At 34.7% G+C, this 15,209-nt stretch overlaps 2 protein-coding genes across 15 annotated transcripts in view; one reads left to right on the top strand and one right to left on the bottom strand.

Annotated features, from left to right (window-relative positions):
- FRA10AC1 (FRA10A associated CGG repeat 1) overlaps positions 1-10,839 on the top strand; it is a 33,604-nt gene extending 22,765 nt beyond the window's left edge. For 9 of the 10 annotated variants that reach the window (XM_077945101.1, XM_077945096.1, XM_077945099.1 and 6 more), the window contains 3 exons: positions 3,830-3,868; positions 9,685-9,763; positions 10,665-10,839. In XM_077945101.1, the coding sequence (XP_077801227.1) occupies positions 3,830-3,868; positions 9,685-9,763; positions 10,665-10,707 (161 nt within the window). In that variant the 3' untranslated portion in view covers positions 10,708-10,839. The remainder of the gene's footprint in view (positions 1-3,829; positions 3,869-9,684; positions 9,764-10,664) is intronic. The other variant, NM_001266720.2, reaches the window with a different exon arrangement.
- A 4,029-nt stretch (positions 10,840-14,868) lies between these two features.
- The window catches only part of PDE6C (phosphodiesterase 6C), a 61,285-nt gene continuing 60,944 nt past the window's right edge, over positions 14,869-15,209 (bottom strand). For all 5 annotated transcript variants that reach the window (XM_077946815.1, XM_001092604.5, XM_077946814.1 and 2 more), the window contains one exon: positions 14,869-15,185. In XM_077946815.1, coding sequence (XP_077802941.1) covers positions 15,127-15,185 — 59 coding nt within the window. In that variant the 3' untranslated portion in view covers positions 14,869-15,126. The remainder of the gene's footprint in view (positions 15,186-15,209) is intronic.

The following is a 15,209-nucleotide window of genomic DNA, read 5'->3' as shown; positions in this document are numbered from 1 at the left end:
ATTATGTAGCAGAGTTTAAATCTACATGCCCTTGTGATACTGTCTACTCCCATAGCTTCAAGTATATGGTGTCACCAAGCTTTAGTCTTCGTAAAATTGATAGATGGTGAGAGGAAGATATTGTCATTTTATTGCTTATTGAGAGATGGCATTTGTAGCAGAATGCCTTTTTGTCTCTATGTTAATTATTTTCCCCTCTAAGGTAAATTTTAACCAATAAATGTTAAAAGTATCTTTTGAGTCTTAAAAAGTTATTTATCCTTATATGCTAGTAAAATATTTAATATGTCACTTAAGAAATTTGTTGCCCTCATTGTATTATATGTTTATTCTTATCACAACTGTGATACCATGTTAATCACTGCATATTCCAAATGAAAGAACTAGTCTCTACTTTATAAAATGTTACTCAGTACAATCAAAATAGATGAGGTAGATGAATACTAAGGTTCAGGGCTGGGATTGGACCCTTCATATTATGCATAGATATGCATGTGATCTTCCTTATAGACGTTTTTCCTTTAGTGTTCCATCAGTAGATGACACCTATGTTGACCTAAAAACTAATATCAGAAATCTGGGGATTATCCTTGATACTTTCTTTCACCTTATTATTTATGTTTAATTTGTCACCAAGTCCTGTGAATTTTACCCCCAGAGTATGTATTTCTGAAGTTCTCTCCACCCTACTACAAACCTCTATATTTTCTCTTATAGGCTACTGTTATATTCTCCTTACGGGTTCCGCCTCTGTCCTGCCATTCCACCTTCCCTCCTCTTAATCCATTCTCCATAAATCAGTTATTTCCTGTTGTTTTTAGGCTGATAACCAAAATCCTGGACAAAGCTAAAAGGTTCTGTGGGATCTAGAACTTGTGTACCATACAAGGCTTATTTCTCACCACTCCATACCTCACGTTCATACTCCCCCCATGTAGTCTTTCAGTTTCTGCAAAATGTCAAGCCTCTTTCAATTTTAGGGGTTACATGGATGCTGCATCTTCTCTTCCTAAAACCCTCAGTTCTATCCCAGCTCATCCTTCAGGTCTAAGCTTTTAAATGTCTTTTCCGATCCTTTCCTGATTTCATCCCCCACCTTGAATCTAAATTAGGACTCTCATATGTAATGCTGTCATGGCTCCTGACACTTTCCATTATTACACATATGACGATGTAAAAGCCAAAAAGAGGCAGAGATTCTTCCTACTTTTTTCATTGCTATATCCCTGGCACCCCACTAGCTCATGTTCAACATAAGTAATAGTGAGAGAGTAAAAGACTTTGAAGATTCTTCAGGGATAGAAGACCAAAGCCAGGTGGAATTGAGACATCTCTTTCCTATGTATTCTCTATTTAGAGTGCCTTTGAAAGCAAAGTCTGTAGAAATACAGCTTTTTTACCCCCAACTTCTATGGTATATAACAGAAAATAACAAAATTTTAGCAAACTTTTAGGAAAACCATGTGGAACTCTTTTATACCTTATCTGGGATCATCTAGAATTAGCTTTATCATTAATTTGATTCTTTCTTGCCAGACCACCTTAATTTGGACCAGACTTGAAGAGTAATTAATAAATGCTTAACATCTCAGCTGCGTTCGGACTGTTGGCATGCCTCAAAACAACTTCCTTTAGTTTTATTTCTATCTTGCTGGCCTCTCCTTAGCTGAAGCTTTTTTTTTTTTTGGAAGACAGAGTCTTGTTCTGTCATCCAGGCCCCAGGCTGGAGTGCTGGAATACAGTGGCATAATCTTGGCTTACTGTAGGCTTAACTTCTGAGGCCCAAGTGATCCTCCTTTCTCAGTCTCCCAAGTAACTGGGACTACAGGCCCACATTACTACACTCAGCTAATTTTTGTTTTTTGTTTTTGCATAGACAGGGTCTTGCTGTTTCCCAGACTGGTCTCAAACTCCTGACCTCAAGCAGTTCTCTCACCTTGGCCTCCCAAAGTGCTGGGATTACCAGCATGAGTCACCACACCCAACCTCCTTAGCTGCTTTTAACTGAAGTTCCTTCTCAGTCTTACATTTAGCTGTTAGAGTTCCTCGGTGCTCTTACCTAGATTTCTCTAGTTTCTCTCTGTACTCCCAGTGTAATCCCATCAACTCTCATAGCTTTAGGTTACTGTCTTAGAAAATGTTAAATAAGTAATAGATGGATGAACTAGGTAGTTGAATGAATGGAGAGAGAGAAAAAGTAAGAAAAATCAATAACTGACTTTAAGGACCAGTCCGCTTTAGCAGGTATGGAGAGAACAAGATATTGAGGTAGACTGTCTTGGCAAAATGTTCAGAATCTTATCTGTCTCACCATCACCCCTTTCCCAAAAGCCTCATCCTTCAGGTTTCAGCTTAGCTCAGTTCCTTGGAAAGGCCCATCCTGGCACCCTTTCACCTCACTTCTCCAAATAAGATGATGTTCCTCTTACATATTCCAATAATACCTCTCACTTCTCCTTCAGAAACACATAATATCCTTGGAATAATTTGTTTATTTTCTGTAAGGGAAGGGACTATGTGACATGTTTACTTTGTTATCTCTAATTCCTGATAGTGCTTGCTCCCATAGTAGGCATTCAATAAATGTAAGTGAGTGAATCAGTGAATTCAACCACATTTTCTCAAAGTCAAAGGAACTTCAGAGATCAGTTCTGGAATCACGACTGAAAGGATATTCTTTAGTTTTGCTTTTCAAAGTATGGTCCTCTGGGCAGCATTTGGGAACTTGTTAGCAACTCACAGTCTCAGACCCTTCCAGATCTACTAACAAGTTCCCAGGGCGAATCATATGCACTAAAGTTTGAGAGGCATTGCTGTGTATCATGTGATTGTTCTGTGTTGGTTCAACATTTCCAGGGAAAAGGAACCCACTACTACCAAAAATAATGCTTTACATTTTCAGGTAGGTGTAATTGCTAGCATGTTTCTCTTTACATTCAGCCCAAATCTATAGCTTCCTCCCTTTGGTTCTAATTATGTCCTTGGGCCTCCAAATTAAGCCTAACGTCTTTTTTACCTGTAGACCTTTGGATATTGGGAAGCAAGTATCATGTTCCTCATTAGAGGATGACAGGAAAGAATACATTTCCTATTTCCTTACCCTGTAGTTCTTATACTCTTCACCTGGTCTAAAGGGGCCAAAAACTTTGGGTTATGAGGCCTCCTATCCAGGAACATTGGAGGAATTGTTACTGTCTATCTGTCACCTGCCCTTTTTTATTTTATCATCCTTCAGAAATATTTTCCCTGAGGTCTTATTGCAGGAAGCTCTGTATCATGGTGATTTTTTAAAAAATTACACTGATAGATCTTTAGTGCCTTTCTCTCTCTGTTTCTGTCACTGGATGACCATTGTAGAGCTGAGAATTTTTGTTTTATGATATAATTGTATGTGTTCTCATCAGTTACTGAGAACTAATGCTCATCTGCGTATGACTTTAGAAAAGATACTATAAAAAGCAAATATTTATTTGTAAACTGCTTTCAAATGTTGAACATCTCTATAGATAATAAATTATTACTTATATTGCAGCCAATCTGTGAGGTTTTCTTTTTAGCAATATGAGGTTTTTTTTGCAGGTATTCATTATTTTTTAAGTTTTGTGCTGGTTATTACAGACCAATGAGAACATAAGATATGATCCCTGCCTAAAAGAATGCAACATTTTAATTAGGGAGATAAGACTAAGGAACATGAAAGATTAGAAAACAGTGAAGTGCTTATCTGTAAGACTATAAGCAAACTAGAATATTGCTAAGAATTCTGGTTACAGCTACAATGATTGCACTACTACAGGATGATACTTAATCAATGATGTTTCCTTTTCAGGACATTCATCTTCAAAGAAATCAGAAGATTCTCTAAAGAGTAAGTAACAAGTATTTATTTAATAAAAATATGCATTTGAGGTATTTGCAATTTAGATTTCCCATGAATTGTATCTTGCTCTGATGTGAATTATTTTTTGTTTTTGTTAATTATTTTTATACATGAGAAAAACTGTAGAAAAAAGGCCAAAGGTGTATAGGATTTATTCCCCAATTAAGGGTGTTAAGAAGTTTCTTATTTTAAGTATAGAGAACATTAAAAATTTTTCCAGTAAATACAATGGATATATCTTTCAATTTCATATTATAAAATGTGAAGGAAGAAAGATAAAGGGATGAGGTTGAAATGGATTTAAATTAGTCCTATGGTTTTCCCTAGTTTGGATCAAAACAGATTGGATTTTGTTGAGTATTTACTGCAAATTTTATAATTTTTTTCCCTGAAATATTCCAAAAAGTATTCACGATGACTTATAAAAACATACACAATACATTTTTTTAAGGTTAAAAAAGTCAGAATAATGGAAAAATAAGGTAGAATAGCAATGTAAAGCTACAGTTATACACACAATTGTATTCCAAAAAGTCCTGCATAATTGCAAAGATAGATCACAGATTTGTCAGTGTTCTTCCTAACAACCAAACCTAAGAGCGAAACCAGCAGTAGAAAGATTAATTGTACCCATAAGATAATAATGAGAACTCCTAGAGTGTTCAGCTTTTTCCTGGCAGTTTTGAGAGAAGAGTCTTCTATGGGTTTATAAAAGGGTACATCCATTTGTGTCGTAACAAACAGTAGCTTTGAATCTAAACAGTAATACAGTGTTGAATTTTTTAAAGACTTGTAGTAGGCTCAAGGCCTAATAATAAGGTGTAGTTCAATAGCATATCTAATCCATTTTATACTGTCTAGACTTATTTCATAGAAATTTAGAAACTTGAGATTTCTAGGCTTACTTGATTATTTTCTTTTATGTTTTTGGAGACGGAGTCTTGCTCTGTCACCCAGGCTGGAGTGCAGTGGCACGATCTCGGCTGACTGCAACCTCCGCTTCCTAGGTTCAAGTGATTCTTCTGCCTCAGCCTCCCAAGTAGCTGGGACTGCAGGCACCCATCACCACGCCCAGCTAATTTTTGTATTTTTAGTAGAGACAGGGTTTCATCATGTTGGCCAGGCTGGTCTCGAACTCCTGACCTTGTGATCTGCCTGCCTTGGCCTCCCAAAGTGCTGGGATTACAGGTGTGAACCACCACACCTGGTCACTTGGTTATTTATAAACCTAAGAATTAAGAAAAAAAATTTTTTATGACTTTAAGATTTATTGTGGCAAACTCAGGGAAAAAAAGTTTGATAATTATTCCAAATTCCAAAACTCAAATATAAACATTATTTGCGTTTAGTATAATTCTTAAGAAATTTTAAATATCCAATTATCAGAAATTTTGCTCTGAGAAAAAATAGAAATTTTAAGATATTTCTTGTTTAAAAATTTAGTGGAGAGGGAGATGATGGAGGTATTCCTCTAGCTTAGGAATATAGTATATTCCTTATAATTATTTTGCTTGTACCAACTTTGTTTTCAATATATTTGAAGTATCTTAAAGCACTGACACTTTCTCTAATTTATCAGGAAGTAAATTCTAATTTATCAGGAAGTCCTTTCCTAAATTAGGTAAAATGTAGTGACAGTTTCAAAAATACTGCCAAGTATAAGATCAGTGGACCAATGTTATCTCAGGATGAAATCGTAGGTACATACTTCAACAAAGGTGTACACAGGCTAAAGTGGGAAGGTGTATTTTAGTTTTCATCCATTTCCAACAGTGAGAGGTGTGAATGTTTATGTAATATAGAAAAAATTCCCCTTTTTCAGTTCTAATTTTTTATTATTAAAAAATCTTTTGGGGGAAATTCTTGAATCACTGATTTATATTATTCTTTTATTTCTTCTGCCTGCTTTCTCCCTCCCACTGTCTTTCACTCCTGCCCTCTGAATCCTTCCCTGCCTCCTAGAAGTAGCACTTAATGCTCTTTTACCTCTCCTCAGCCAGGTCAAATTTTACTAGTAGAAGCAGGGTGAATACTGTGAAGACTATATCCAATCTGAGAAACCTGTAGCTAGTTTGGCCTTGAAAAAGCAAATTATCCACTTCAAGCTGACCTGCTGTTTGGCAGCCAGAAAGTTATTTACCATAGTAAGCAGGAAACATACACATTGTTATGGTATGCCAACCCCAGATATCCTCTCAGGCGGTCAGTCATCTGTATTACATGGTCTTGGCAATTTCAGACCTCACATTTTGCTATTTATTTTATTTCCATTTGGACAATACTCAGTTACCTTCTTAACTCATTTGACTTCTGGATTATTAAAACCAAATCCATGGAGAAAAACTCAATTTCTGTTGGCACAGTAACAAGTGCTTTAGATATGTTACCTCATTTCATCTAATAATATGCATATAATATCCTCATTTTGTAGATGAGAAAAATCAAGACCTAGAGAATGTCTTTAAATGAATGAAGAAACTCAGTTTTTAAAAATTATATATTTAAAGTGTACAACTTGATGATTTGCTGCCCTTTTAACAAATTTCAAGTATTGTTATCTGTGGTCACCTTGCACATGAGACCGCCCAAGAACCAGAGAATTGAAGCAAAGTGTCCAAGGTCAAATAGTTAGTGGCAAAGCTGGGATTAAACAGAAGTTTATAATTCCAAAGTCTATGCCCTTTACCTGTATCATCAATCAATAACTGCTTATCAGTGAAATCAACTGTATGTCTATTCTTTATACCCCAGTTTTGGCATATGCATTGTACAGATCCACATTAAATGATTTCATCTGTCTATGTTTCACTTCTGTCTGTAAAATGAGTATAAAGAGACCTACTTTGTTGGATTATTATCAGAATCAAATGAGAAAACATATGTGTAAAGTATGTGCCTGACTCAAAGTAAGTCCTTGATAACCTATAGTTATCATCGTTATCAGAGAAAAGAAAAATACAGACATATAAATCCTGTGTTTGTTCTCTGGAATTGATGAAATCAAAAGTTAAGTCTGTAAAAATCTGACCTGTCCATTTGTTACCATGATTATTGGAGAATTTGCCATTGCTTCAGTAGGGCAAGTTACTAGTTACCATATAATATCCACAAAAACCAAGATGATAGGCCTACTCATTATTCAAAATATGTAGGGAAAATTGTGTACAATTTATTTAGGCACCACACTCTAAAGGGAACATTGAAAACTTGAAGCAGGTCAAGAAGAAAAAAACTGAGATATTGCGAGAACTTGAAATTATGTTGTAGGAAGAATGTTGGAGTAACTGCAGATGTTTACCTGGGAGAAGAGTGAAGGGATGGGAGGGAAGAGATGAGGAAGCAGACATGGAAATTACTGTATGGAAATTACTGCAAGGCTTCTACTATGTAGGAGACTTATTTTTTATGACTCTGGGTTGGCAGAACTGCCCAAAGACAGATTTTTGCCTTAATTTAAGGAAAAACTTGTCCCTTAGAACTGCCTGACAAAAGAAATGGAGAAATGGGCTGCCTCTGGAGTAGTGAGTGTTCCAGCATGAATTGAATTGGCACTTGTTAGTGGAGGTGTTGCAGTGAGAGGTTCATTCATTGGATAAGTGTTGGATTAGATGACTTCCAGGTTCCCCTTTCAACTCAGAAAGTCAGTGACTTAAATTCCGATCCCTACTTACCAATAATTACTGAATAGATTTGACAGTGATGCATTCTTTTGTGTTGCCTGTTCTTCCAATTGTTATGTCCTTAGTAACACCCCCTCCCGCCCCTGGCAGGTTGTAACAGTTATGATAGCAATGATTTGTAGTGACTGCCAATCCTCAGGGAACCAGGATACTATAGATTCATAGGGTTATAAGGGACTGTAAAGGTCATTTAGTCCAGTCTTGTAGACTTGATTCTTTAGGGATATCTGGCCACTTTTTTAATGGGTATTTTTTAAGACAGTTATTTTATAATGTTACTCTAAACTGACTTGATTTTTTAGTAAAATTGATTGACTGGTATCAGAAAGCTGGTGTAAGAAAGCTGGCATGTGGGAAGTACTCTTGGAAGAGAACAAGATAACAGCTGTCCACTTCTAAAGGCCTTGTAGGTTTTGTTCTCTGGCATCATTAACATTAGCAGAGTAATACACTAGTAATAACCTTACTAGGCCTAGTTAGTTTTTCTCTGCTTTCTTTATCTCATATTAGTGAGTTTTCATAAAAATAAGAGAAGATTTTAATTCTTTTTTTCCTTCACATTATCAATTTGGGACACTGGCCATTCCAGTGATAGCTGTCATTGAGCCAGGAATCTTGTTTTCAAGATTAAAATTTTATCATTTGTATGTAGATCATTAGAAAACAAAATGCCCTCCCCCCTTTTGCCATTTTTGCTGGAATTGGTGCCAGAATAGATTCAGTTAGGAGCAAAGTTCAGACACACATGTTGATTCAAGGATCGGAGTCCAACAGGTAAAAGGCTAGATCCACCGTAACAAATCAATGCTCTTTTATTTTTATGTTGTGTTTAACTAAAGGACATTCTGTATTGACAGGCCACATTTGTGCCACTTCTTTTTTAGACTAATAATCATTATTGGAGAGGAATTGTTTGCTAATGTAACTACTTTGTGGATTATAGTGTTACTGCATGATAATTTTGCCATATTTTTAAAATTTTAGTTGACTAATAAAGGTGATTTATTTGAAACATGTCTATTTTGTCATATTTTTATATATAAAGTGTCTTTATTGTTTTTACTGATTTTGAAGGTAATTCGTGCTCATTGTTTAAAATACAAACAATTTGAAAATGTTTAAAATAGAAAGTAAAAGTATTCCAGGCCCACAGGTAATATAATCACTGCTAAATTTGGTTGGCTTTTGCAAACTTACAATACATATATAAAATTACATGTATGTATATAATGTGCATATGTTTTTAACATATATGTTATACTATGCATACTTTTTGTAACTTTTTAAAAATTTGATATAGAGTGGACATTTTTCTATTGCAGTACATACAGATATGCTAATGTTTTTAAACAACTGTACAGTATTTATTTAACCAGTCATTAATCCCTAATTGGTGGGGAATTAGGTTTTTTTTTGTTGTTGTTCTTATACAATGTGCATCTTTGTACATATGTATCAGAGGTGCTTATTTATATATATAAATAATCAAATTCCTAAAAGCAGCATTGCTGGTCACAGGGTATGTGTTTTAAACTGATCTATATTGCCAGATTTTTCTCCAGAAGAAGGTTTACAAAATTTGACTCCCAGCAGTGTGTGAGAATGCCAGTTTCTTCACTGAAACAGGCTTCCTCTCATTATGTAATCAGCATTAGTTCTTTAAAATGTCTGACAATTTTTTTTAATAATTTTGCTTGTCTTACATACTAGCTCAGTTCTTAAGGTGCTAATCTTAATGTAAACATGTTCTCTACAAATGTAAATCTTAACTTGCATGTCTTCTGTTAACCAAGAAAAAGAAGAAACTAGATCAGAAACAACTATATTGCAAGAGATAATTCACTTATAAGAGTAAATATTGGAATTGCTACTTTAACTCAGTGTAACTTAGAGAAATTTCCATGAGACTTAAAATCCTTGGCCTTTTTGCTGTGACTGTTTGTATCCCTTGGCCTATTTATATATGTTTTAAAAGAATTTATTGTACATGTGAGAGTGAATTCCATTTTTAGAGAGCCATAAAAGTTGAAGCTGAGTTAAATAAAAAGTTAATTATTGGCGAATAGTTCAAAATGTGTTTTAAGTATAATAGATTTTTAAAAATCATCTCTTTTAAATGAACAGGAAATTCTGATGAGGAAGAAAGTGCTTCAGAATCTGAACTTTGGAAGGGTCCACTACCAGAGACAGATGAAAAATCACAGTAAGTGCTGATATTAATAGATAATATGTACCTTTTCAATCAGTTTAGGAAGCTATAACCATGGCTTTATTAATGGAAAAATACAACATCATGGTGATCTATTTAATGCCAAGGACTGCGTAGCCTGGTAAGATTAGAGCTTATTTCCAGCCATTGTCATAAGAGCCAACACGTCCAGCTTCCTCCTGGTAAATAAATCTTTAATCAGTTCACTTTAACAGATGACCCTCTGGTCCTTGCTTGGATTTCTTCAGAGATGGCTGTTTCCTAAGCTTCCAGAGAAGCCTATTCCATCATACTATGATTATCATAAACCTATGCCAGGGAGCCCCTTGCATGGGAAGTACACTTCTACATTGCTACACTACTATCACACTGGTCTTTTAAAAGTAAAATAGTATTTACTGCTACAAATACATAATATATTTACTATGCTCAGTGTAGTAAAAAAACTACAGCCTAAGGAGATTTACCCAATTCCCCTTAGTCATTCCCCGGTATATCTTAGGCTTACATTTTTCCTTAAAAAGTTTCTTTTTTATTCACTTCTTGAGCAGACTATAATTTAAAATGAGAATGAACAGAGAAGTTATAAAGTAAGCCCAAAAAGTAAAGAGAAGCAATGACATTTCAAAAGTATTTCAAAGCAAAATTTTAGGTAATACATTTAGGGAGAGGTACCAACATATGAAATATTTTTATTTTAATCAATCTGGGTATAGTTATGATTATTCTAGAAACTAAGAATTATTTGATGGCTGAATCATGGGAATATATTGATATATAGCAGAATCAGCCAATGTGTTGACTTATTTTATTTTTATTAATCCCATATAATGTATCATGTAATTTTTTTACTCTATTTATCGATCTTAATATGTATGCTTTTTTTTTTAAATAGGGAAGAAGAATTTGATGAGTATTTTCAGGATTTGTTTCTATAAGACGAGAGAGACTTAATGTGAAACTTCATGAAGTTTTAAACTTCATGCAATTTGAAATTCCATGTAAGTTTTTATCTGCAAGTTACAGCTTGTGTGGTGTCTTTGGAAATAAAAATCCAGGTTCTCTCAGAATGTCAGATGCTTTGGAAATTCGTTAGTTCAATTAAAGACTTTCCTGTCCTTTAAATATCTTTTCAATTGCTTATCTACAATTCTGTTTTATCTAGCTCCTAGAGGACAGAGCTGGACAGTTTCCATTGCTCCTACGTTTTGTAGGTTTTTTTGCACTGCCTTCATTATTTATCTTCTCTTGCCTTCATTATTTTATTTTATTATTTTTTCTTTTTCTGTTTTTTAGAGCCACCAATACTAGATTTGTTTGTTTTTAATTTTTTTCTTTTGTAGAAACAGAGTCCTCGTGTGTTGCCCAGACTGGTATTCAAACTCCTGGCCTTATGCATTCCTCCCACCCTGGCCTCTCAAAGTGCGAGGATTGCAGGTGTGAGCCACCATGTTCTGCCAGTTATTTTAAATTACTAGGATTAAAGTAGATTATGTATGTCTTTAACCTCTTTCTTTCCCATTGATAAACTGGCACCCATCTTTTAAGTACCTGCTTTCCCATTACCACCTATTTTCGGCTGCTTTTTGAGGTTTTAGCTAGCCTGTCTCTTGCTTCCTTCTTAACCTCTACCACTTAAGAGAGTTTGTTATAATCAAATTTGACCTCCTAGTCTGTGGATAATTTGCTGTTAAGTAAATGATTACCACAGGGAGCCAGTGAGGTCCTAGTAGTCTAAAACAGTTCATGTGTTCACAAAACTGACTCCCCAGCAGAGATTATGCAATAAGATAATAATTTAACTGAATAATACGATGTGCGTGTATCTTACCTCAGATACACTCATGCAAATATGAATATAATTCTGATATAGTTTGGCTCTGTGTCCCCACCCAAATCTCATCTTGAATGTGTACTCCCATAATTCCCACATGTTATGGGAGGGATCTGGTGAGAGATAATTTGCATCAAGGGGGCAGTTTCCCCCATACTGTTCTTGTGGTAGTGAATAAGTCTCATGAGATACGATGGTTTTATCAGGGGCTTCTGCTTTTGCATCCTTCTCATTTTCTTTTGCTGCTACCAAGTAAGAAGTGCCTCTTGCCTCCCACCATGATTCTGAGGCTTTCCCAGCCATGTGGAACTGTAAGTCCAGCTAAACCCCTTTCTTCCCCAGTCTCCGGTATCTTTATCAGCTGTGTGAAAACGGACTAATAGAACTTCTATGCAGAAATATATTATAAAATGTTAACTTCTTAACATAAGATCCTACTTGCAAGGGTCTATGGAGGTACTTCAGGAGATCCAAGCCTTTTTAGAATCTATGTGTAAACTTCTGTGTATGTTTTTTGGAGGAAAAGTACATAAATTTCAAATTTTCAAAAATCAGGTTTTCAAAAGGGTTTATTGATTTCTGAAAACAGGTAAAGATCTGCTTTTATAAAGAGCAAATGGATAGATATAGGAGAAGATGTTGACTTGATGAATAACAGAAAGGACATATAGAAAATGAACTGAACATAAGCAGGTATTTTATTGAAGATATACTATTTTAAACAACATTTAAACATGGAATGATTGGCATTAAACTGCAAAATAAGTAATTTGTTATCTTATTTTAAAATGGTTATTATCAGAGATTTTCCTTTTATTAAACAGTTGTTATTCATTAATTCCACAAATATTTATCAGGCTTCTATTATGTGTGAGGCACTGAGCTGGGCATGGCTGTAAAGGAACCATCTAGGAAGTAATTAGGCAATCATTTCTGAACCTGTTTCAGAAAAGTAAATCAGTGTTGGGTTTATCAGTGTTTAACATTGATAGTCCTCTCACTTCTTGAAGAAATTGTTTTTTTTAACCTAACTACTTGTAGTGTGTAAAATGAATCTATATTTTTGAGGAAAAAGTGTTTGAAATGTCCAGCAGCAAGACTGATATTAGTTGTATAATATATGCAGTTAAACATTCTTATGGTAAAAATATGTCCATTGTTTAGTGGTTGTCAGAAAATAAAATTCCTGCAAAATTAAAATTAAGAATTTAGGAAGAATATCTAAAGACCTTTTAAAAATAGATCAGTGTATTTGATATTTCAAGTAGGTTTATGACATCAGGCTCATTTATAAATTTATATAAAATCACAACACTTAATCCACTCATGCACAATGACAGATAATGGGAGTCATGTTTTTAAGGAGTCTTGAAAAGGCCTCTAACACGATGAGTTTAAATAGTAATTCTCCTACCTACCTGTCTCAAACTTCGCTATAGTGCAGTCAGTAGTAGTCAGCAGACCACTTGTCTGGGGGTATTGAAGTTAGGCCTTCTTACACTCGCTCTTATACAGAGTTCATGTATTTGGCAGACATTCAGTGGTCGACATCTCTAACCTCAATACAATTTCTGGTGACTAAGGAGGGGAAGTTGTTTGAGCTGACTGATATTTTGGGGTCCAAAATTACATAGGGCTAAAGGAATAAAGTTTCTTACATGGTTTTTAAAATAATAGTGATTCTGGAAGTGGAGTTTCACAATTATTTTAAACAGTGGAAATGAGGGAGCATGCATCACTTAGCTAAGTTGATTACTTTAATAAACAATACTCATTTAATAAACAGTACTCATTTAAGTATGACTTACTGTCATACCTTATTTATATCTGTTTGTTGTAACATTTATTCACATAGTATTCATTCATATTACTGAGTGCCTGCCTTGTGCCAGGCACTGCTCTAGGTGCCAAAATAGAGCTGTGAACAAAACAGACAAAATAGACAAAAATCTTTCCTCATAAACTTTACATTCTAATGTGAGAGAAGCTGTCTTGCAATTCTAAATACCTAACTTATAAAAATAAAACAAATGGTGATTCATTTCTTGGCTGCTCAAAATTGAACGTGGTCTTGTCTGTTACAAAATATATAGGTTCATTGATCTTCAATTCATTAGAATGTAGATAGCTTGTGACAAAAAAAAATCTACAAGAAAATATATGGCATACTATATTATTATTCTGTTTTCTAATTTTATCTATGATTATAGATAAGGAAGAAATCTTAAATTTCTCTAATATCTGGACAGACATATACCATGCAGTGGAAGTAGTTGATTGCCCTTAGTTTCCCTTAACAATTTAATATTTAGAATGTTTGGTAGGTAGTTCTATTAATCATTTTTAGAAAGTCATCTTGGTTGAAGTTTTTCCCCACTATTTTTGATAACAAGGTTCTTGCATAATCCAATCACATACTTCTTAATGCATAATATTCATTAGCTGCTTTAACTTGCATTACGATTATCCAGTTAGTATCTTGTGCATTGATACTCTTTTTAATGAAAAGAATAGTTCTGAACCATAAAAAATATTCTTAGTTACACCCAAAATAATTGATTTCAAACTTTGAAGGCGGAGTGTAGGACAAAGGCATAGTTTTAATAAACTGCCAAAAAATAGTTTGGTCATCATTCCATTCTCAAAGGTAAAAGTAGAGGAAAGAGAAAAGCATTTCAGATGGAATAACATTGAATAAAATGACTTCATTACTTTATTTTCTATACCATATTTACAACACTATATATTCTGTATTGCGTTTACTCTTTTATTAAGACATGTTGTGAGTTTTTAGTTCAGGGAGTGGCTCGAGGTGTGAATCACAGTTACAAATGTTATGGGTGAATTGTGTTTCCCCCACCCCTCACCCATTTCATATATTTAAGTCCCAATCCCCAGTACCTCAGAATGTGACTGTATTTGGAGATAAGGCCATTAACGAGGTAATTAAGACTAAAATGAGGTCACATGGGTAGGCCCTAATCCAGTCCTACTGGAGTCCTTATAAGAAAAGGAGATTAGGACACAGACACACAGAGGGAAGACCATGTGAAGACACAGGGAGGAGATGGCCATCTGCAAACCAAGTTGAGAGACCTCCCAAGAAGCCAACCCTGCCAACTCCTTGATCTTGAACTTCCAGCCCCCAAGACTTTGAGAAAATACATTTCTATTGGTTAAGCACCCAGTCTGTGGTACTTTGTTATAGCAGCCTTAGCAAATAAATACAATTAATGTTTTAAAAAAGAATTTGTGACTAGTTTCAGGATTGCATATTTTTTAATTTAAAATAAATTGGCACGAAAAATGTACCCATTTTTGTCATATTTTGCACTTTTGTTGAACTTTATTTTGCCCTTGGGGTTTTTGGGCTAGCAATATGTATTTTCTTCATAGTCACAGGGTAGTTTTTCTGAAGATCCTCTTACTCTGTTACTTGATGATTTGTTGAAGTTCTTTTGAATATTTTCTGGTTTTCTTCAAAGGTAAAACGATATTTGAAGTTTAGACCAGTTAGATTATATTACAACATTAAACATGTTTTGGACTTTTTGTCATCACCACCTCCTGAATCTTCAGCAGCTAGTAAAATCAAGGAAAGCAATA

This window comes from Macaca mulatta, chromosome 9, assembly GCF_049350105.2.
Source record: "Macaca mulatta isolate MMU2019108-1 chromosome 9, T2T-MMU8v2.0, whole genome shotgun sequence".
NCBI classification, from domain to species: domain Eukaryota; kingdom Metazoa; phylum Chordata; class Mammalia; order Primates; family Cercopithecidae; genus Macaca; species Macaca mulatta.
Note: the sequence above shows the minus strand (reverse complement) of the source record. Positions and strands in the feature narration are given on the sequence as shown.